Consider the following 25,645-nt stretch of genomic DNA (forward strand, 5'->3'; position numbering starts at 1 on the left):
CAATAATTATTCTAAACGGGGACAGAATTATGCATTCGGGCAACATAAATCGCCACGATAGTTAGCGGAGACACTTGGCACGTACCAAGACCATAGGCAATGCGTCATTAATGCTTAATGGACAGACATTAATTTGTTATTGTCAATGGAAGGATCGATAGGAATTCTAGTTGCCGTGAATGTGTCTAGTTTCGTAAATGTGTCCATGACAATACATTAGAAATCAATTCCATCTTAATTCAGTTCCAGAAAAATGAGAATAGTATCATAGAATAGAGGAATAATAACTGTTTGAAACTCAATAACACAGAAAAATGTAAAAAGAAATCTGCAGATAGATATACATTACGTGATCCTTATTCTTTTGTGTTTTTGATACGAATTTATTGTTTCGATGTCAGTAAAGATCGATAGGATATTTGATTTATGATTTTATGGGAATGTTAAGGGGATGATTTTTAATAATATGTTGATTAAATATGAAATTTACAAAGAGAATTTAATATTCATAGTGTTTCTAAATTTTAGATAAGAATTCATGACTTTTTTTTTATATTTTTGATATAAATTTATTGTTTTGTCAAAAAATAGATCGACATGTTTGGATGATAACATGATAGAATGAAATATTATTTGTTGAAATTTTTGTCATTTTGTCAAAATATAATTAAATATATTTAAATATGAGGGAACGTTTATTAAAAGTAGGATTTGAAAATTGATATTCTATGTAACATAAGATATAGTATAGAATATGTGATAATGGGAAGAGAATATAGATTTAGTAAATGAACTAGGATATTAGATAATTCTGATATGCAATATTTATCGTAAAAGAGAATTTATCAGAAGAGAGAGAGTAATTGCGATGTTTGAAGACAGAATTCCAACAATGTTCCAGTAGTGTATCTGTATGAAAATGTGCAAAAGTGTTTTAAAAAGCGTGGTAACGGAAGTAGAGTAAGGGAGATCAGAGAGAATTTTTTAAGCAAGTTGTTGCAAAGAACAATTTCGAGATGAGAATTCTTTTAAAGAATACTTTTAAAAAAGTTTCTTTGAATTTCTTCTACGTGTTATTAATCAAATTGTTCATTAAATATAGTATGGAAAAAGTTTTTCGTTGTTAAATATTTAATAATTTCTTAATTTTACGTTTAATTATTTTCTTTTTTCAAATGAATAATTTATAATAATTCAAGTTTTTTTTATTAATAATTCTTTTAATACAATACAGTACAATATTCGTATAACACGAAATAATTTCAGAAATAATTTATCTCGGGTTTTCCATCGAACCGTGTCAAATATTAATAAGATTTTTAATTATATTTTCACAAGAGTATGTAAGTCCTTGTTCTCTTGAGCTTCTTTCTTTTAAGAAACAAGAGCGAAAGTGTTAATAGGGCGAGAATATTTAATTGAGCTAATTCAGGGAGAAGAGTAAAATCCGTGCTTTTAATAGCAACATATGTAAGCCAAGATTTCGTTCCAAGTTTAAACTCCGAAACGGAAATACGTGATGATAAACGATATTTCCGGTAGAATAAATGCTTTGGCAAACTTATTAGTTGAGTGGATTTAATAACAGATTGTTAGTCATCCGACGAGACTGTAGATAATAGATTACTGTACTGTCGCAAACAGAATTATGTTCAGTCGTGTCCAATCTGCATAATCAACAAATTAAGTGGTCGTAAGTTTTTACAATACGAAAACACGCGATACCATTTATAAATTTAACGTTTTACCATTTATAAAATGATACGGGAAAATTATCTTTTATTACGTTCTCGGATTTATTATGCATTTCTTTTTTTTTTTTTTTAATATACTTTTTCAAAATAATTAGTATTTTAAATAATTTTTCATTAAAAGCATTTAAATAACAACGAAGTTTTTATATCTTACATTTTAATAGATATAGATCTTCATTTCATTTCAATTATAATTTATTCTACTAAATAATCATTTCAATATTTTAAATATCAAAGAAAAAAAGAAATACATAAAAATTCAAGAAAATATCGCGAGAAAGTATTTATAATAGATTTTTCACCGAATTTCCGATATATTCTTCACAAATTTCTCTCAGTACATTTATCAATATTCACAAAAGCTATCGCTTGAATCAGTTTGTTCAACTCCCCCAACATGATACATTAAGAAGGTCCTAATCCGCATTGAACAAAATTGATGAACCCAAAACTCGTCGAAGCGAAGAATCGATCGATGCGCTTATTCTCCCTCTCCGCTTTTGCTCGAGACACTTTGCAATATCCATTAACATGGTTAATTAGTGTAACTGATTAGCAACGGCCGGTGTATCGATGTTCATGCATCATCTCGAGTCACAAGCATCCGTCCGATATCTGCGTATACGCTAACCCGCCGATAAGTCGAAGCATTCCTGCAGGCGGACCATTGAAAATGTTAATCATCCCGACACGTTTCCGGTCTTTTATGGGATCTTTGATCGATTATCGTTTGGCTATCGAATAATTTGAATGGAACCACTTATACATGGCTTCAACAATCAAAGGGACAATTAATCTTCGAATTCTCGCGCTAACGACTTTGAGAAGAATTCTTATCAATCTTCGAAAGATTTTCATGTAATGAAAAAAAATATAACGTCCTTTAAGTTTCCGACATTTGTTCGTTATTAATATTCTTCAGAATTTAGTTATATTTCTTAAGATGAAGGAGCTTCTTTGGGATTATATTTTTCAAAAAGTTTTCCTTTTTAAAAAGATTGTGAAAAGATTAGATATATATGTGTATATATGTATATATTTTTTAAAATTTGTCCATCGAGAATAGTTCTTCCACCGATGATTTGAAATCTGATTCAAAGAGGCTATAATTTTATAAGGGCGTGTAATTGAAATTGTATAAGGCTCGACCGAAGATCAAAGACCATGCGAGAGGGGTGGTATTAGTACGGCGATGGTGCTTTCGAAAGTAGCTCTGTAATCGTGTTATCGTCTTTGGTGGATGTATTATGGATCTCGGCGCTGAAATAAATTTGGAATTATTTATATTGATACGCGAATCGAGAAAGGGAACTTCGATAGGAAATACATCGAACTACATCCTGTTACTTCAATAACTTTTTCTTACTGTTATGGACGATATGGATTGCTATACATTTTAAATTGATATAAAAATTGTCAAAAATATCAACGCACAGAACATCGATCAAACATTTACCAAAAGTATTTCCTTCATCCGTAATCTCACATTATTAACATTATTGACCCGCGGTTATGAAGCCTTGTGGTAGCTTATCTACACTCATTATAACGATCTATAGTACTCTCATCTCTCAACAGTATCGCCTGCTTACACTATGTACATACATTAATACATCTTCTAACCCGCGAATAAATACACTATCACGCCCCTAATGAAATTTAACGCTAAAAGTCGAGCAATTAATCATCACGAATTGATCCTCGAGCAAAATAATTCCAATTATTCTCTTCACAATTCTCTATTATTCTCTAAATAAATAAAACAAGATTCAAAAACAAAGTTCTTCTTCTTTCGAATAATCCTGGAATAAAACGCGATCACCGTTATCATACAGAATCACCTGAATTTGCATTTCCAAACACACCGACATACCACCGATCAACCCAACTGATACTACCCTCTCTAGATAACCCTAGACCGCGTCAACGTGGAAAGCAAACTCAACGTGGCGAAGGGGTGAAGCCAGCAAGAAACAAGAGCGGAGAGAGTAGTAAGTCGGTATCAACAAGAGGGGTCGAAGTGGTTTGAGCGGAATTAGTGGCAATTAGCCGGAAGAGAGAGGCGCCTTTCGGTATCTCGCGCACAGAGACGCGTGTAACGACGCGGAGATACGCCGTCGTAAGGGGAGGAGTTGGAGGGTTGGAGTTGGGATAGGTTTAATCGACGCGCAAAGGTACAAAACTACACGAAAGTACGTACGTGCGCGGAATTCGTGAGGGGAAGGGAGAGGGTGGTGTGGTTCGAGGGTAGAAGAGGGTGTGTTCGAACCATGTGCATAAGCGAACACGTGTAGCGCGGCCGAGGACGAAATTGGGCCGAGAGGATCATTGAATTGGAACCTCCTCCCCTCGATTCCGTATTTTCTCGAAGCTACGACGATTACCATAATACATCGTATTTTCTCCGGTGTGCGCAAATTCTTTTAAGGGGGCCTGTTTCGCCTGCAGATTGGTTTTCTTGAACTGGAATTCACGTGGATGAGGGTCAAATGGAGAATGGAGACGAAGTTTGGAGCTCGATTTTTTGGGGAAGGTATAAGATAAATAGTCTTACGGCAATTAGTTTTAGATTTGGGAAAAATTAAATAAAAAAATGCGTAGAATATTTAAAATTCATTACGTGTTTAAAAATTTATACGAGGTGTCCTAAGATTTTAGACGAGAGGGTGGATAGTTATATCGATTAAAATTAAAATTATTCTATAAATTCTTTAAACTCGAATGGAAGAAATCTAATTCAAAATGTAGACGCAATTCTCAAGTGCGAATTAAATATTCTCACCGACAATCCAGGCGACAGTACAGTTTGAAGAAAAGTAATTACGGAGCGGTTTATTTGACGGCTGAGCCCATTAACGAAGTGCCTGTTTGCGTTCAAATTACGGTCTGTATCGTATGGGGAACATTTAGCGCTCGGGATTTCAAACGGCGTGATCCATTCGATTATTAATCGCGATACGCCGAGAATATAACTACCCTCGAAATAAATTTTGCCGAGAACAAGGTGGTTGCCCTTCGGTATCATTCATAAAAACGTCGTCCCTTGACGACTTGGATCCCTCGCCTCGAAGAAGGGGGAGGAAGAGGAAAAAGAAATGCAATTACACGAAAATCGAATGACGACAGTGAGTTCGGACTTTTCTTGATCCGGAAACAGAGGGGACATCGATCCGTCTGGATGTCTAAAGACGTTACGACGACGTCGACGTGATCGCGTTAGACGTCGCGACGCATTGCGGTTCTGTGAATTTTTAAAGAACGTCACATTCCGTCTGCATCCGACCCACGATTCCGTTTATTGACAGCGCAACATCGGTATTCGGAAAATCGTTTCCGGCTTTTTTTTCTTTTTTTCTATTCTACACATTGATTCGATCGATTAAAGAACGAGAAGGAGATTAATATTTGTGAAGAAAGGGATTTTTCGATTACTGGAATTTCAATTATTGAGAGAATATATATTTTCTCTTGGAATTAGCATTTCCAACTTATAATATATAATAATGTATATAATGTAAAAGATATTTTTCGTATTAAGAATGCTGAATAAAAAAAGAAGAATTATCGTGTGTGGCGGATGAATGATTGACTCGTACTACTGAAATATGAATCGCTCCGATGATTTCAATGATACATCAACTTTAATATGAAAAAATATAGAAGAAATTCAGAATTTCTTTATTTCTAGTAATTATCACAATTTTCCAATTAACACAAAAATAATAATTAACAAAAATAAGATTTTCTTTCATTTTATTTTTCAGAGTATGGATATAAACTTGGATATAAACCGCTTCACAACGTAAGACTTTATACACAAAAAAAGAAAGATATATCCGTGTTTAAATGATTTCTAATTTTTTATTTTAAAATTTTCATTTTAAAATTAGTTGTACCGATTAATACCATTCGCTCCAAAACTTTCGAACATTTACGCGAAATGAAAAAAGGGGAAAAAACAAACCGAGCCACTTGGTCATCCAGTTTACGAAACAATCGGTATTGTTCCAACGAGCAATCCGCTTGACCCGCGTTGGCTTTTCAAAAGGGCGGTATCGTTGCGCGTAGAATTTTTTAATAATCCCCAAAACTTCTTTCCCGGTCGGTGAGCATAAATAAATGACCGGATTTAAGAGTCGTGCCACCGTAGAACTGGCCGAAATTCCACGGTAGCCGGTTATCCAACAATTATGCCCCATTTAATAATCCCTTTTCTAGCGCGAGCTGAACGTCACTGCGAGCGCTCGACTCCATTTAATCCGCGCTTTTCTTTGTTCCATCATTGCGCACCCAAGGCCCTCGAGTCCGCCATTTTACAGGCAACTAAGCGGCTTAAGATCTCACCGAGGGAACGTCGAAGAAAGCTTTCCTTTTCCGCTCGCGCATAATTATGTGTCCTAAAACTGAATTGAAATCTTAAGCTTCGTTACCGCTATAAATGGAGCCCGAAAACTCTCCTCTTCCCCCACGCCCTTTCCACGCTTCAACGTTCAACCTGTTTCTCCGGTTTGGCGTTACGAGGCTCCATTTGCATGTAAATTATTACTAGACGAAACGCACAAAGCGATAGAGAAGTGACCCCGGTTGAAAAGGAAACGCGAACGAATCGAGGAAGCTCTGCAGGCCCGGAAATGATCCTCCATCCGGCAAATTGTGCTTGCTCGTTGCAATACGCTAATTCACGAGCCATCTAACGGGACTCGTGGAAGCTTTTAAGTGGCGGGAATGGCGTTTGAATCGTAAGGGTGGAGGTTACGGATCAGTTTCGATGTACGGATTGTATCGAAGTGAAAGATTTTGCGCGAGGCTGGTTGTTTGTGATCCAATGTCATCCAATTTTAAATCACAAGTAATTGAGTTAAATTAGATTTGGCGATGATTAAACATTTTCTTGGTATCGAGAGTCTTTGTGAATAATTGTAAACGTGTTATTTCATATTTGTTGTGAAAACAAAAATAAATTATTCGTCGGTTTCATATTAGCACGTTGTTACACGCAGAAATTATTTCTCTGATCTATAATATCTCGGAGTTTAAGGCACGAGCTTGATAGATGGCACTACTGATGAGTTTACTAGACTCAAGTGACGCTCTCGCTATTTGTACATAGGATTTACAAGAGATTTATCTTGTGATAAATTAAATATAATATTTCTTTCGTCTTGTGTATGGCATTTGTTCCAATTAAAATTAGCCAAAATAATATCAACGTAATATTTTCTTCTGTATTTGCACGCTCCATTTTTACGACATATTATAAATTACTTCATTTGTACGATTTCACTTCGATTTACTTTTCCCAATACGGTTCGTAAATTCACGTTTTCTCTGCACAACCTTCAATAAAAACTTTTGTCTCTGAACGGCAAGTCGTGGGTTCGTTACACAGTGTTATAATTGAATGTAACAATTAGCGAGCGCAATTGATACGATCTAATCAAAAAACATATCGTCCGCCTGGAATTCCGGTTGTAGAATTGAAAGGGGGTTGCGAGGGGGTGGTTGGAACGTGCCACTCCCGAATCGGTCGATTCGTCTCACGTCACACCACGTTTTCCCGCGTATATGTGTGTACATATGGCGCCTATGCAAATTCGCTCGCCAAACCTGCCGTAATGATTTAGCGTGGCTCTTAATGTCTGTGCAGGAGACTGACACGTGGTTCCGCCCACGCGTCTGTCTTATGGAACGTTGTTTCTTTGCCTTGCAGATTCATGCTTCGTTGGAGATCCTGTCTCCAACGAATACGGCATCGTTTGAGGAGTCTCATGACATTTAGAAACGTCTGGGGAGGATGGTTTTTTTGAGATACGTAACGTGATAAGAAGTATGATATATGTTCATTCGTACAATCAATTACAATAGATGATCCAATTTTTCTTCCGTTATTATAGTAGAAAGATTGTAGAAGATGATAATTTAATATCTTTGCACGTGCAAAGTAGGAATGATTAGAAACGTGTGTCTGATCATTCGCTGTATAATTCTACTTAAAGTTATTACTCGCATTTTAATTGTCCTTGTATTTTAATTATCTGCTTTGCGCATATATATTTCTGTACAATGAAAATTCCTCGTATTAATGAATTCTCCTGCAATTACGCTATCACATATAAAAAACTTAAAATTGTATGAACTTTATGAAACTCTATCTTAAAGTCTCGAATTCATTCGTATAATTTCCTCGTAGCGGAGTTAAATTATTTTGTAGATTTTTACGAGTCTCTGGGGAACACTTGGTAACACAATTATAGAAAAAAAAAAACTTTTATCTAAAACTTTCGTATAAACTTTAATCGAAACATCTTCCCCAACGATTCAGATGAATTTGAACGTAATTAATATCGTTCCAAAAATAAATAATAATACTCTTCACAAACGATGCCCGACGTATGAAATATATTATCAAATGTCCATTTCTTTCCACACACCCCTCTCGATAAATTTATCATTCCAGCTCCATATACGATCCATCCTCCATCGTCATTGCGATTCCCGCGCAACCGTTACATCCGTAATCCCGTGTCTCAAGTCCCGCTGTTGTAACTTACGATCGACTGACAGTCGGCCTCACCTCGCGCGTCCATATGGTCGCCAGGGCAAATCGGTGTGTAATGGCCTTAACGCCGGTTAAACTGCCGCGGCTAATCCGCTGGACCGCGCTCTGGCCAGGGTTGTACACGCCTGCAACTGCGACGGAGCCCATCGACGAGCCGCTGTGTGACACATGCCGGAATTCACCGGCTATGCCCCGTGTAACCGTGCACCGTCCCATGTCCGCCGGGTTAAACGGCCCGTCTGAGGCAGTTAAAGGCGGCTGCCGCGATGTTTGATGAGATTCGAATCGTGCGCGCGTCCGTGTGTGTGCGTGTGTGAAACGCACGGGATGGATCGTGTGGAATTATGCGCGTGTGCGCCACGTGGCCTTCCGATAGCCCGGGTCCCCGGAAGCGGTTGGAGGATCTGCGCCCCCATGATGGAGTAGAATGGGAGAGTGGCAGGAGTTTGGTACAGGCGTCGTGAGATTTTGCGGTTCGTGTGATTTACGTGTGAATGCGAGAACAATGGTGTAATATTTGATGGGATGAAATGGGTTGGGATTGGATCGTAATTTGAATACTTTGGATCCGTTTCGTTTATATATTGATTTAGGGGTGTGTTGTTTAATCGTATCGCTTCGGTGACACGTAAAGTGTCATTTTTGACTCGTGTCCGAGTTGTCGTAGACGTTGAATGTCGGAAACGTGGGTCGAAAGTGATCTGACTTGAGAAGAATTGTATTTTAAAATTCCGATTCATATGAGTGAATGTAGAAGATGAATAGAATGGAATTCGATAAAACGTTTTCTGTAAAGTTCGGGTTTGAATGAAGCAAAGTTTGAATAAAGAAAATTTAAAGTAAATTTAAGGTGGATGAAGACAAGAAGGTTCGGTTTACGGAGTGGACGCGACAATGCCAAAGTTGGGATGAGCGAAATTAGGATAAATACTTGGACTTCTCTCTCGCGAAACACGAACTTTGATATTGGAATTCAATGAATTTTCTGCATTCTAAGAGCTAAGAAAGTTTTTACGTTTCCAACGTTGTAAATGGATAGCAAGATCGATAGTTTGCTCCAAGAATTCCGCAAAATTATTCCAATTCTGAAATTATTCTTAGAAATCGTGGAATTGAAAGTAACATAAATCTTCGCTTTTGAATTAAAAAAATTTTCGAGGAAAAAAATCACGAAGTCAATGCGAATAAAATAAGGGTAAACGTATCTTGACTTTCTTCTTCCAAGTTCGTATCCGAATGGACAACCTAGCAGAGTTTCCACGTTTCTTCGTCGGGGAGAGAATTTGAAATTGGAGTGCTGTAAATTGAAAGCAGAATCGACGTTGGATTGGACCGCCATGATTCGATCCCCGAGAGTGGATGTGATAAAATCTTAGTCGACGTAGTTGAAATCAGGGAAAGTATACTTTCTTCTATTTTTCGTGTCCTCGCGAATCGTGTCATCGAAAAGTTCGACACGGAAAATTCTCTCAAACGCCTGACCGTTCAATCGTTGTAAAATAAATTCATGGTTAACTTAATCGATAGTTTGGATAGAATTGTTGCAATTTTTATTTTTGCTCAGCCACAGAAATTTTAAAATATCTTATTCTGAAGATAATCGTATTTCAACTTAAAGATGGCTGGTTATTTATTTTTCACTCTTTCGATATGTCGAGATGAAACGAAAGAAAAAAAAGAAATGATTCAATAGCATTTTTGTTATTTCTTCCTAGTTTTTTTTTACATTGAATACAAAATTGAAGAGGAGTAGTGTTTATAATTTCGCAGACATTATATTTATACAAGATTTGATACTCGTAAAATTCATCGTGTTATATTTTCATTTTGATAATTCCATAAATCAGTTTCGTTTTACAACTACTATTTTTAAACTTTTGACATATGTCCTTTAAAATTCTAGTTCTAGAAGATTATCGAGACGTTGAAAGCGTTTCCTTCGTTCGAGAACATTTTGAAATCCGTCTATTCTCACTTGTGGAAATTTCATTTTTCCGTGTGTCAGCCTTCGTCCTTCGTTTTATCGTATTACTCGTTTCCATTGTCTAATATTTCTGTACCGTTTTCTCTAAATCAGGATTTCTTTCTTTCTTTCTTTCTTTCTTGCTTTCCCTCCACGTTGCGACACGGGAAATTATATTATTCCTTTCGTTCGAAATTCAATTAACAAAAATTCGATGAAAAAATCCCTCTACTATCTCCATTCGTCAGATCAGTTTCCGAAACAACAAAATTAATCTTTTGAAGCTTTGCATAGCTCCAAAAAATAATACTACAAAGCGGAATTATATTGCGCATTTCATTTACGCCGTCTTTGTTCGTCAAAAAAAAAAAAAAAGAAAAATGAAAGTAATGGCGGATTGAAGTGGAACCGAGGGAGATTTTGTTAACGCAAAAATAATGTTATATTGCTTTCAGAACAACGTTGCATTGTGTTACGACGTCTGTGATAGACGTTGGGGGTTTTAGCTTTATACGCGTCTCTCGTTAAATGTTTCATTACGTGGTAAAAGCACGTTGTTACGAGTCGGTTTCCTTGAATGCTTTTAGTGGCCACGCCAGCACCACCTTTACACTCTCAACCATCCCCTTTCCCTGTTCATCTTACAATCCAATTCTCTCTTTAGCCGAACGAGTATAAGTTCGCAAAGCTGGAATCGTAACAATCTCTTCATTCGTTGTACATAATACCGTCTCTAGAGAAGTTAGAGAAACGTACTTTACTTTCTAAATATTTCTGCGATGAGCCGGGATTACTACATTCCGGGATCGTTGAATTACCGAAATGCCCCTCCTTTGCTCTTTGAATCTCGTTCCAGTTATCTCGTGTAATCGCGTGATTATCGAGATTCTATTATGTTTGATGATATTGCGAATTGCGCAAGTATGGTTTATTAAATGTAACTTTAATTTCGACGATTGCCATTTAAAGGAGGAATTAATATGCGCGTATTATTTGATAATTTCACTTTGATCCTTATTTTCATTTATTCCGATAAATATTTGTGTAATAGAATTTTATAGGGATTGTATTTCGTATTCTATCTTTATTTTTAAATATTTATTCATTATTTATTAAATCTTAAATTTTTCAGGGTATAATTTTTGATCGTTGTTAATCGTTAAAGAAGAATTATCGTGGATGGATTTTATTTACAATTAATTTTCATAATTGAAATTATCTAAAGAAAAAGGATATATAAATATATTTAATATGTATTCTTTAAGATTAGATTTTTATTACATTGCGTAATTGCTACGAGTAAACTTTTTGTAAGTAATTTTTTTCCCCCGTTTAATTTAATTTCTTTGGAAAGATCGAGTCGCGGTAATATTTTGCTCGTAACATCGCTGTGCAAACTTTTAATGAAACAAAGTTGCAAGAAACGTATTCCCTGTAAAATTTTGAAAAATTAGGACTTTCATAATATCCTTCCTTTATTATTACATCGCGACGTTTTTAAGAGACGTCGGCAAAAAGATGCGACAAAGATAAAACCCTTTTTGTGCAATCGTTTTATTCATTTATGCCGATGTATCTGACTTTTAATTAAAATTAGAAGTTGCATCGTTTATATATCATTTTAATTCCTTCACGATATTTTTACGTAATAATTGTAAATAATTCTTATTTAACGAAGTACGTGTCTAGATAATTTAATTTTGATTATTTATATTAAATTATATAATTACATAATTAATATTGAACAATAACGATAGATGATAATTTATTTCGTACAAAGGATGTATAACGATGTATATCGTGATTTTATGATCACGACAAAGGAAGCATAAATTAACATGTATTAATATTTCGAATTCGTTTAAATGATCTTATTGAAAGAAATTAAAAATCTTAAAAATTTTAATTTGTATTTTTTTTTTTCGTTCAAAGCCTAGGTTAAAAGAATTAAATTTAATGTATATTATCACGGTTATCCAATGATATCAATTGAAAATTAATGATCTCAACATTTCAAACTGCAACAAGCACGATACAATTTCTCCATCCAAAGAACTGCAACTACCAAGATGAATGGCCAATATACTCACATTTGATGTCCAGATTCAGTGGATTGCTCTCTCCATCGCCTTCCTGATTGCTGCCAATACACGTGTAGATCCCAGCTCTACTACGAGTCACGCTTTGCAGTACCAGGCTTTGATTACTGATTATGGTTCCAGTTGCTTGATTATGATACAACGGATTACGCTGTGGAAATAAAATCGTGGTGAATGAACAAGCACGTAAAATGTTTTTCAATAAAACGAGAACGACAATGACGACGATGAATCGTTCGAATATTCTTTATATATTGAAACGAAACGAAAATTATTGAAAAGTGATATAAAATTGTATTGAATTAATCTTCCAATCTATATTTAAATGATTTTTTTTAAATGATTGGAATTTTTTTGTTCTGAATTTTACCGCAATCAAACTTTTTGGTTTCTTTTATTTTTAAACATATGATGTATTTAAAAAATGTAAGTGAATTTTTTATCAAGTTTATTAGGGAAATTAAATATTGCATACCATGATTTTTAGGAATGTTTCATGCGGCCTTTTCAATGAGATTTGTCGAAAAATTGAATTGAAAATTTATAGCAAAAAAATCTTCAATAAAAGCAAACAAAGTTGTATCAATTCTTGTTAACGAAGACTAACAGAGTGAGGATTGTAAAATTCACCCTGGAATAATTGAATTAGAATAAAAAATCACGTATTAAGAAACAAAAGTTCGTTAGAAAAGATGAAAGGATGACAAAGTAGCATTGACAGTGACTAAACAGCCACAAGAGGATGCAGGTAATTTCGAACGCGACCTACTCTTGAATGATTAATGGTGGATTTGATACTTGTATCGATCGATGGAGACCGGTTCATGTGTAAATTTCGCGAAAAAATGAGAAGGAGGAAAATGAAAGAATAGAAGAGGAGTAAGGGAGAAAAAAATAAGGCGAAGAGTGGTGACAGTTTTTCAATTTCTCAAAGCCAACGATGTCTTTTCTTCTTCTTCTTCTTCTTCTTCTTCTTCTCCTCAAAAAGAGGCTCCTTTGAATTTCGCCCAAACACACCGCGGAAATCTTCCATCCCGGTGCTTGTCCTCGAATCAAACGAGGATCGACAAAGGGGCGCGCACCCCCCGTGAACTACAATGACATTATGATTCGGAGGTGTGCGAAGAAATATTTATGGAACTTGGTGCAATACGGACACAAAGGAACGGGTGCCTGCATTCGTTTAAAATAAATCTTCCAGCTCCCTACCTCTTTAGAACACGCGGGAGGAGATAGGTAATCGTTCTGCATGAAATTATTATTCTATTGAAACGACCCTCCTTTCTTTGCTCAGGAATTTTGTATTAGGAATGTTCGAGCCTTGTCAGAATGATGTCAGAATTCGTTGCATTCGTTGTTACCGGGAAGATTAATTTTTTAATATTCACGTTTTTTTTTCCTTCAACCCCTTGATGATTTTATTTCATAGTTATATATAGTATACTAGTTATTTTAAAAAGCTTATGAGCGATAATTTGAAAATATTAAAATAGGTTATTATATATACTCATAAAGATTTAAAAATTTTGCTGCAAAATTTTTTAGATAAATTTTTTTTATATCTCTTCTTGTTGTTCCTCATTATTGTTTTATAATATGGTATTCATTAATTACAATTTTAAATATTTCTTGCTACTCGTTTATCAATATTAGAGATCATTTTTAATTCTTTTTTTTTAAACAAACAAAAGATGATATAAACTAAAGACTTTTTCTTATCAGAATTATTCTTCATTCGAGGATTTCACGATTGTTTTACTCTGGACAGGAAGATAAAGTTACACATCTGACTTTAAAATATTCATGATGAAACGTAGTAATGCAAAATATACGATTCTCTTATTGGAGGGAACTGCGGCAATGAAACATAAAGGCGCGTTAAAGTGTGGAATTGTAGGGTTGTACTGTCAGAATATCTTCGCCTTAAAACGCAAACGGAATTAATAATGATGATTCACGGAGAGAGGATGTAAAAAGAGAAAAATTCAGAATTTTACGTTCTTTTTTCTTCTTCTTCTTCTTTATGTATATATATGAAATATTAAAAAGATTACGATTGAAAATTTTACTGATGGAGATCTTCATAAACGTTTTCAGACTGATAATGATAAATGAGACGCTATGCCCACGTAACCAATCAGTGAGTAGCCACAGATTGAACATATCAATATCAAACAGATTAATATTGAATAGGAAAACCCACTCATTGGAATAGCTAATCATTAAACAAATCTCTACTGTGATTGCTATAGCTCGATACCAATCATGTTCCACGTTGGTTCATTGGATCAATCAGGAACGACAATTGACTTCAGTTCTCTTACAATTAGTTACTTCATTGGGGAATTTATATAGGAATTTCAATTGATTTATGTAATATCGGTAATTCCCATAGAAAATTACATATGAAATTTTTATGTAGTGATGTTGATGCAATTTTGTGGAGGGGAAAATATTTAATTGATTTAAAAATGTATTACTTTTTTAAACATTCGATTATTATGTTGAGATAGTTATTGTTGAATTATTTAAAAAAAACTGAAAGAATGGCATTGGTTTATTTATCTTTTAGATGTCGCATTTTATATTCTCTGAATTTTATTATTATATTTTTAAAATTATTGCAAATTTTAAGAATCTTGTATCAAAGTGTTGGAAAGGAAAACTTTTTTTTGCGAGTTAGGTGAAACGAGTTATAAATTATCGGTTAATATATGTACAAAGTTTCTTTATTTTATACAAATACGTATTCATAATTATCTAATGTAGCCTTTCTGGATAATTAATGGAATGGTAAAACATGTAAATTATTGGTTAATTTATGTACGAAGTTCATTTATTCCAGAAATTTGAGCAACAAATTTTATTTCGAAATGGAAGACGTGACATATTTTTCATAAAATATAGACTTTATATAAAATATATAATATAGCGCGTAATTTTAATAAAATAAGTATCTTTTAAATTAAAGTTTATGAGGATTTTATTAGGAATAGAAAAAACTATTAAATTTTTAATAAAATTCAATATTTAATATCCTCATATATATAATATAATGTATAAATAATATTTAATACAGAAATTAATTTGAAATCTAATTTAATCCTAGAACACGAATATTCGCAATATTCATATACCCGTAGCAAATAATATGTTCTGTTAATGATTATTAATTAAATAATATATTGAATTATTAATTAAATTACCGTATATTTTACGATATTATTTTATTTTACTGAAATGTTAAATAATTTCTTAAATGTTCTACAATTTAAAATTTTAAGAACAATTGTATTCGATAATTATAAATATTATTTTATACTTTTTCTTTAATCGTTGATTATTTCATTTTGTTCTATAATATCGATTCATGGATCCATTTACGGATCTATTCCATTTATTCAAAGTATAACTTTTAATTTCAATTCTTCAGAACAGAGAAATTAATTCATATAATTAATTCATTCATATTTTTCATTTGACACATTGAATATTCGTTACTCAAAATTTCATCAACATCCACATAATAAAATTCCACGTAATAAGATTTAAAATAAATAAAATTACAAGAGATTACAGATTAAGAAGATAAATATATACATATATATGTATATATTTATACATAGATAAATCCAGACATCTTCCTCCTCAAATTTTACTTATATCAATCTGTTCCAAAACACTTATCACCCATCAAGTCTACCCACAAAGCCTCAACCAAAATCGGTGCACATCGCCCGATTCCCTTGACGAGCTTCCTATTATATCGTATCCCCCAGTCAGAAGACTTCACCCCATTTAAGGAGGATCCTAAAACGCTTAGGGTTACTTCAACGGTACCAGAAGCTCGCCGATAAATTTCTTATCGATGCGGAACGTTGGCTATTAGTTCAAAGAACGCTTACACGCCGGTTCCACCGGTATCAGCATGTAAATTTTAAACGGAAACTTGGCGTCACAGCTGCGCCACCTTCCCCTCCCCTTTTATCTCGATCAAGCTTGAAACTAGGTTCTAAATTATCGATCCCGGAAACAGGCGCGCGGATTCGTTATCCGGATACGTTTAGGGAACGTTCCATCGTCGTCTATATCGAATGATACATAGATTGTGGCTGTTTGGACTCACGTTGTGCCGCCAGGAGACCTTGTACACCCACGGATTCGACTTGATATTGCACTCGAAGTAAACGTCGATACCCTCGCGGATTGCGCTCAAGTTCAAATTGCTGCCGAGCTCGAGGGTAACCACCGGCTCGTCTGAAAGTTTGAAACGTGTCGTTTCCTTGTGTAAGAAATTCTACCGTCTGTTTTGTCGTTTCGGGGGAAACTGCGAACGCGCGAACACGTGTTCCACAGGGGATGGAAGGTAAGGTAAGTAGGGCGGTGGAGCAAGAAAGGGTAGTATTGTTTTGTATGTGTAACAACTCGCGGAGTTTGGCGAGTTGGATGGTAAATAGATGAGAGTGATTCGTGTTGTGAGTAGAGTTGATAGGAGTTGAGGGTGCTGAAGGGTTCATTTTGGGTGATAGGGGTCTTGGGTGCATTTTCTGGGATAACTTGGAAGTTGGATTGTTCTATTATGAGCTGTTGGAATTGTTCTACGTAGAGAGAAAAATATTAAATATGGCTGTATACGTAGATTTAGAGTTGAGAACGAATAAGAATTGTTGTGATTATTGTTATTAGCAAGTAGATATTGGTGTAATTTTTTAATTTCTATTTAATAGAGATTATTTGAAATATGATCGTCAATCACCATCACCATCGGATGATATTTATTGTTAACGTAGTAAAATAATAAAGAGAGGTTATATTATCCCTTGAGTTTACGTGTATATATTATATAATGTTTCACAAATCGATAATGTTTACAAGATAAAGAATTATTATACTCGTTTATATGATAAATCGTGTTTATGCGATAAACATTTATTACACTGTTCAATGTAAGCAAGTTCAATTCTCATTTGCATGTAACGCAATACTGCCCGCTCTGATAACAACAAAATCAATTTTCCGTGTTAATCTTTCCTCAGATTCAGCCCTTGGCCATGTTTCGGAAATCGTTTAACTAGATCAAACTGGAACAATATTTCACCCTTCATAATGCAATGTTTTCTCGATAAGATCTCACTTTTCGAAGGGGTGAATGTTTTAATGTCAAGAATATCGATACTTTCTCAACAAAGTTCATAGACTTTAACTATGCTAAGTTGGGGAGGGTTTCATAAGTTTGTGGAACGAAATATTGAAAAATTTGTAGAATAAATTTACAGGCAAACATACAGGGAAACTTTATAATACTTTAAAACCACAAAATTTTATATAGACATATAATAAAATTAATCGACGTGCCTTGTGGATAATAATAATTAAAATATAGAAGAATTTAAATAAATGTACGGATGTATTGAATATTTGAATAAAAATTTCTTCTAACATTTCTTATTTGTATGCAAATTGTCGCAACTTATTAAATTAATAAGTTAAAGTTAAGAAGTTAATAAGAAGAAAAATAATTTTTCACCAACTAAATTTAATCCAATTGCAAAACTTGGCTTGCAGTATAAACACACTGAGTAAATTGAGAATTTTATGTTGATTTTGAGTAAGAAGAATTGATTCTACAAATTAAAATAAACATTTTGTTTCAGAGAGTGGCTTTTTATATTCGATAGTGATATTTATTTTCCATCCATTCTTTATCGTCTTTTACATTCATAAAAATTTATTACACATATAGAGATCATATATAAATCATATTTATATGAAAATCTTTCAATATACTCTAAGTAAATAATTCTGATTCGTTTACGATAAAATCTTTTTATTGCTCTAAATGCGCGAAACAATCCTTTAAATTTCGCGACAACCTCCGAGATCGATTCCATGATGGATCTTTATGCAGGTCCGTTGTCCCTGCTATCGTTGTTGGGGATTAACACCGTGATTTCATTGTTCAATATAAAACTTTTTCCCAACCAAGCAACGAGAAAATGAGAGAAAGAGGAAACGAGGGATCGATTTAGCTCCACGGAAATTAATGGTACATGCCGATCCATGACCGAAGAATCTCTCGTTCTCTCGATTTTCTTTCCTTCATTCTCGTCCAAATCTTCTTCTCTTTTTCTTCATGAAACTCGTTTTCCTCTCTTTGTTTATTCTCTCTATTCGATCTCATCGGCTAGTTTCAGCTTTTTCCATCAAACTTTCTTTCTCTTTTGTTGTCTAATTTTTGTTTCAATCTCACTGTTTAGAAAAGAGATTATTCTAAATACGAGACAAACAGCATCTTTTCATCTTCTTTCATTTCCATCGAATCTTTTTCTTTCAAAAGTTTTATTTCTTTCAAAAATCGTTTCCTTCGATAAATACGATGATTACTAATTTCTTCAAGCTAAAACAGAGAGATAAAAAATCGCCGAAGACATAAAATCGTCGAAAATATATATATATATAAAACTGACTTGCTAAAAGCACGAATTATCAGATTTTTTTCAGTGTATTCGTATTACAGTTGTACAGAGAGCCGAGAGAAATCATAAGCAAGAACCGAGTGAATCGATATTGCGGCTGCTTTTTCACGAGTCTTTCTCCGTTTTCCTCCTTCCTCTTTTTCCTTCCTTCATTTCATCCGCCTTTCCCCTTCGGTTTTTCTCGCTTTCTTCTTTTCGCTCATCAGTTCTTGTTCGAAGGAGGAGCGATATCGAGGGAAAGCCACAAGAGAGCGGATTTCTTGCTAATAGCGAGCGAGAGATCGAGCGTGAAGCCAATGCAAGCGGCCTCAGCTTGACAGAATCCCCACTGGATAAATAAGTTCGTCTTTCCCCTCTTCCGCTTGCACGCGAGTTTTAATTTCGATGCGAGAATGCGCGATTTCGTCGGCTCTTGCCGGTGAAACGTGAGTTTAGGGATGATGAGGAAATAAGCGTGGAAACGTGTGAAATGAACGTGAAGATTCTTTTTCTCGGGGAATAATTTAAAAAAATTTTTTGATCGTTCCTTTTCCTCGCCTGATATTTCTTTTCTTCGTTTATTATTTATTTATTCTTTTAATGCATTTAGTTTATCCGGATTTCTTATAAAAAAGAAAAATAATGATTCGGTATTAAGAATTAGTAAATTTTCTTTTCTATATCCGAGGAAAGATGAGACGACGTTAAAAATAATTTAAAAGGTATTTAATTTAAGGATATATGAACGATAGATGATCACAAAATCTTTGATCGAATTGTGAAATAGTAGGAAGAAGTAAAAGTGAAATAGTAGCAACGTAAAAAGTATTAAATTTAAATATTTTTAATAAGGAGAGAATATGTTAAATTTCTGCTGGAGGATTCGTAGGTAATCCAATGAAAAAAATTATAATTTCTTCTCATAAATTATACTTGTAAAGCTCTTAAATGAAGATTACTGAGACACTTATAATATCATATACTACTCGAGATCCTCTCAATTAAGGGTTGAAAAAAACTTGCTACTATTTTTATGAGACGACGAAACGCAAATAAAATTATTCAATAGCGTAAATTAATTATAGAAAAAAATTCCAAAAGAAATGTTTCATTAATCGAATAATAATTAACAATAATAATTAAAAATAATGGGACAGTTTAATCACAGAATTGAATTCATTTAAATCGCGAGGAGGAAAAAATTGAAACGTTTTAAATTGCAGCGGATTAATTAAACTTTTTGTTTGCTATTTTATACGAGAAGCATGAATGCTTTTTTCCCATTAGAATTTGATTTGAGAATAGAATTGCATTTTCTGTTTTGAGAAGAAAAAAGAAAATTTGGAAAAAATTTTTTAAATCGACGAAAATTAATGTACGCTCAAATTGAATCTCATCTTACAAGATTTTAAAGTGTTCGTTTCAAAGTGTATTTATATTTAAAAAAAAGAAAAAAAAAGAGAGAAAAAGAAAAAATAGAGAATAGAAATAAATGGGCCGAATCGTACATCGGGAATGTTCTTTTAAATATTTGGCATGGTTTTGCTTCTAGTTCCAGCGTTTCTGTTTAGTTTATAGTGTGTTCTGGTTGGCTGCCAAGAAGCTTGTTCCACTGTAAGATTGCACATCGGGGGAATAGCGTGCTGTCGTCAGGTTCTTAAGTGGCGAGAGTGTTAGTGGAGCGGAAATTTACAGAAGGATGACTATTCGATGCAGAACAAGGGTCGTGTGAGGGAAAGAAACGTTTAAAAACGGAAGGATTCAACGAACGCGAAGTGAGAGTGCATTGATCGTGCCAATCTACCTGTTCTAGAGATTCTAAACAGTTTTTGCGATGGCAATAATATGGATAACAAAACAATGGAACGAAGCTACTGTCGTTTGAAGTGACGAGTGAGAAAAATATCGAAAGATATTATTAAACGAATAGAAATTTGATTTAATTGAACTTGAATGATTAATATTTTTATTAAAAATTTAGTATTTTTAAATACGCGACATGCTTAAAATATAAAAAATTTAAAAAAGAATTGGAGAATTTGTCGGATTAAACAATTTGAAATTTAAAAAGTTTAAAATTCAAGAGGAATTTGGAATTTGAAAAATTTAATATTCGAAGCGATTGAAAATTGAAATATTTTTAGTTTAGATCGTCGAGAAAAATATGGATCTCAATTTTCAAAAATTAAAATTTGAAATCGCAATCGTAAAATCATTTTAATCTCTCTTCATAACTATCTCATTCCATTCCTATCTTTATGTCAATATATTCTATAAATTCGTTTTGAATCATGATAAAAAAAAAGACATATATTCGATATATTCTTGATTTCTTATGCTTCGATAATTTCCAACTTCTTCACCTTCATCCTTCGCGTTTATTTGTATATACAGCAATGAATCCAATTTAACACCGGTTTCTAGATCAAGGTTCAACTTTTTCAGTGGAAGCGTTCTGCGAAGAAATTAATTAAAAATTTTAATTAATCCAAACAAACCTCTCCCCTTTTTCCTTCTCCCCGGACTCAGAAAAGTTGACTGGAAGAACGGACGACACGCGTTTCGCATTAGAAACGGGTAAAGTTCAGGGAACCTATTTTCATCCCTCGAAACAATCACTCGTAAACGCGTTGCTCTATCGATTACGCGAATTAAATTACGCTCGAAGCGGTGGAGCAATAAATCGCTCATCAACTATATTTCATTTTTATTGGACAGTGGTGTAGCTTCCCTGCGAACGACACATTGTAAAAACCGGGCGTTTCCAAAATTCTATCAGTCGGTGAAACCAATCAGAGGCATTTTCAAATCTGCCCGTGGAACTTTTTTCACCACGATGTAGAAACATCGTCGATAAATTTCCTGATTTTTTTTGTCTCTTTTATTAATTTTTTTTTCCTTTTTGTTCCTTTTTTTTCCTTTTTTTTTTTTTATTTTGTTTGACTCTGTCAGTGATCTTTCTTTGGATCAGTTTGATATTGTATATTGAAAAGTAAAAAATTAAATCTTATATATGTATTTCAATTTAATAAATGTTAATCAAGATTTTATTTTAAAATCGAATTAATGTTTTCATATTGGATATCGATAATTGGTATTATCGAGGGAATGTAAGAGAATTATTTAAAATTTATTACTTTGGTTGGTGATGATTGACGAATCATGATCGTGTAATTAAGAACGAAAATTATGTTACTTTATATAAATTTTTTTATTAATTTGGTAACTAACTAAATTTTAAAACGGAATATGTATTGGTCAATCATATCTTATTTCCAAATACATATTCCATCATATTTCCAGCTTTATTTAAATAATTATAAATCAAAAAAAAAATGATAAGTATCAACAATTATACTTTTTGATTTAAAAAATTACGTATCCTCAAATCAGAATTAAAATATACGAAATAAAAAAGAAAAGCGTGCTAAAATATCCAAAACCAGAGAGAGAAAAGAAACCTCTCTCTATTTTCGATCATCTCTCATCAAAATTTCAATGGAAACAAACTCACGGTATATGTCGAGCTTCCACTCGTCCTTCATCTCGGAATCCGGGATATTCTGCACACTCCCATGGCAGGAGAGGAACTTGCCCGCATCCTCGATACTCGGCACGAACGTGAGGACGCTGATGGTGACGTTGTTGTCGGGGCTTATCTGCGGGACACCCTTTCATGAATTTAAAACAGTTTATCGAACTGGTCCCGCCTATCATATACACGCGCCAGAAAAAATAAATGCCTAGGGCCGATTCAAAGAATCGAAGCTCTCTCTGAAAGTCAACGAGAGCGGGCAGATAGTGCGAAAAGTTAGAGACTTATTGCTTTCCAAAATATTGGCCATAGACTCTCTCGAAGAGAAAGAGGAAGGAACATGAAAGGATTCATTTTTTTCTTTATATCCCAATTAAATCTCTAAATAACTTTGAATTTCGAATTTGTTTTACGTGAAAAGTGAAATATTTATTTTTAATAACGATTTTTTGTTCCATTGTTTTGGAAAAATGCATCAATTATTCAGGATTTCCTGCTCTATAATATATTTCAAAGTCAGGATTATTAAAGTTGAGGTTCCTATTTCTAGAGAGTATAATTAAACTAAAGAAGAAAACTATAAATATTATAGTTTATATATTATAAAGAAAGATTGATTCTTTCTTTAATTATATATTAATAGTACAAATAATTAATAATTTTTTTTCTCTTAAATAAAAGGGTTAAGAAAAGAATCCTCTAACTATGTATTAATAAAATCCAATTATCAAAATCAGTAGTGCTAACATATCATTATTATCGACAGTAGTTCAAGCTTACCGTTTGTCTGGCGTCCCTCAGCATCGTGCTACCCTTGGACCACGTGATTTTCGGCGTCGGCCTGGCCCCAACCACTTCACAAGTGATCTCGTATATGGTGCCAGCGCTAAATGGACGGTTCTTCCCTTGCATACGGACCCACAATGGTTTCACTAAAACGTGTACCATCCATTAGCCTTCGAGTACGAATGATCTATCCTTTCCAGATAGGATTCCATAACATTTGTAGAACGATAGAAGTGTTTGAGTAATCGTTTCGACTAACTCCTGATTCGAGCTGGTTAATGGAAAGTACTTCGCGAAACTTTCGAACGTTAAACAAGGTTTTAGCAACTAACGTTCAATTATTTGTTAAGCACTGATAGATAAGGTTTGATTGATCTTCGGATTTATCAAGAACTGTTTAAATACGCGTTCCTTTTTTCTTTGATAAATGATTTTTGGTAAATGGTAGACTTTTCCGAGAGATATTACGTAAGTTGTATTTTTAAATGAAGAAGTATTCATCGTTTTGTCATATCATTATATACTCTCAATTAATTCGATTTTCTATGAAAATTTACAAATTTTTCAAATTTTTAGATACAGCTGTTTAATTGTATAATAGAAAAATTAAGATAAAAATTTAAATTTACATTATTATACTCACGATTCATATCGAGGGTAACAGAACTGGATATCGGAGCGACCATGTTGTTATTCGAAGCTTGACAAGTTAAAACCGTGTTCAGATGCTCGCGGCCCAACTTTTCCAATCGCAGCACATTCCGTACCTTCTTCGTTTCAATAGTTTCGTAAGTGTCGTCGAGGAGAGCGTTCTCTTGCCACCACGTCACTCTTGGCTGAGGTCGACCTGCACGAAACGAAATAGAATGAACGACATGGTAAGCGAAACATTCGTTTCCGGTTTCGATTTGTGCACTATCTTTCTGCCTTTTCATTCGTCGAACGCGAAAAAAAGAAAAAGGATTCGATAAAAGTACGGTATATGCATTTTATTTCTCGTTTTCCTTTGACTTTTTCCTTTTTTCTCGATATATATATATATTTCGTTACGTTCATCTCGTAGCTATGATTCGAATTAAATCTGATATATTACAGAAAATATTTAGAATATCGAAGAATGTTAAACAAGATGTGTAAAAATTTTGTTTCGAGATGTTATGAATTTTTTTATTAGGGAGGATGTAAACTATTTTTATTGTAGATTAAATTATGTAGTTTCGATGTGGAATTCAATGGAAGAATTTTTTAAATAAGATTAATAGTAGAAGATAAAAAAGATTTTCGTGATATTTTATAAGCAAATTGAATGGACGTTATCTGAATAGCGAAACGTGTATATTTTCAAGAAATAAAGTCAATTATTTATACTTCAAAAAAAAAAAAAAAAAAAAAAGGAAATAAATTCTATCAAATAATTCCTTAGAATTTAAAAAAAAACGACAACATTTCAATATTGGACATTGAATTCTCAAAAATCATTTTTTTTATACCTGCATATAATACGATTTTGAAAAGATCGATTATTCGACCGTTGTTTTTATCCGAAAACAGAAGAAGAAAAAAAATATATCGAACGCGCTTCCCGTATTTGAACGTTCGTTCCTCTTTCCCCCTATTGACAAACAAGAAGAATGATACAAATATTTAAAAGGGCGAATCAACGCGTTGAAAATAGGAATTTCAAATTTCTGCCCGATATATTTCCCGTGTCTAACCACAAAACCGGATCTCCACCCGGTTCTGTGTATTTTACTTCCTTTTTTTTTTTTCGTGATTTTATTTCAGCTTTTCCCAGCGTTTGTTTACGCATGTTGGTCCAATCAAGGGATAACGGAACGAGAGGGGTATTGAAAAAAAAGGCGCGTGGATACAGAAATGATTAAACAACGTGCAGAGAATGATATCGTATAGGATGTATGAAATTTGAGGTGGAAATATTTGTGCCAATCATGGATCATGATATTCTCAAAACGTTCGATAATATATATATCGATGGAACATCCGTCGTATTTTTGATCTCGAAATATATTTAATTTTTCGTATTTATCTCGATTGCTGGATATATATATTGACGGAATGGTGTTTCGAGTTTTTTAACAGAACACATTACACAATTAATATTCGGTGATTATTATTTAACTTGTTTTTAAATTAAAGAAAGTTTCTGATATTTGCATATAAAATTCTGGTCGATTATTTACTTGATTTACTTTTTCTTTCGTGGAAGATATTATTAGTTAACATAGAACAACATGGAATATCTTTCAAATTTCAATTTTCAATAATTTCCTCTATGTTTCAGACAATATCTTCAAAATTGGATTAATAATCAATTAATTCTAATTGAACAATTCGCTCTTCCTGTAAATAAATTTCCAATTATTTGAGTTGTTATTTATAAATTCCTTCGTCGAAGAAAAAAGCACAGAGAAAATTACACAGTGAGTGATTTTCTATGGTCGTTTCGACACATAATGGCGACAAACAGTAGGAA

The 25,645-nt window shown here is 33.6% G+C and overlaps 1 protein-coding gene across 12 annotated transcripts in view; it reads right to left on the reverse strand.

The window, feature by feature from the left end:
• LOC107996518 (nephrin) overlaps window positions 1–25,645 on the reverse strand; it is a 419,478-nt gene that overhangs the window by 22,788 nt on the left and 371,045 nt on the right. For all 12 annotated transcript variants that reach the window (XM_062074576.1, XM_062074581.1, XM_062074577.1 and 9 more), the window contains 5 exons: window positions 23,795–23,998; window positions 23,146–23,297; window positions 22,345–22,489; window positions 16,502–16,632; window positions 12,367–12,526 (listed from right to left, as the gene is read on the reverse strand). In XM_062074576.1, the coding sequence (XP_061930560.1) occupies window positions 12,367–12,526; window positions 16,502–16,632; window positions 22,345–22,489; window positions 23,146–23,297; window positions 23,795–23,998 (792 nt within the window). The remainder of the gene's footprint in view (window positions 1–12,366; window positions 12,527–16,501; window positions 16,633–22,344; window positions 22,490–23,145; window positions 23,298–23,794; window positions 23,999–25,645) is intronic.

Source organism: Apis cerana, linkage group LG5, assembly GCF_029169275.1.
Source record: "Apis cerana isolate GH-2021 linkage group LG5, AcerK_1.0, whole genome shotgun sequence".
Taxonomy (NCBI): Eukaryota; Metazoa; Arthropoda; class Insecta; order Hymenoptera; family Apidae; genus Apis; species Apis cerana.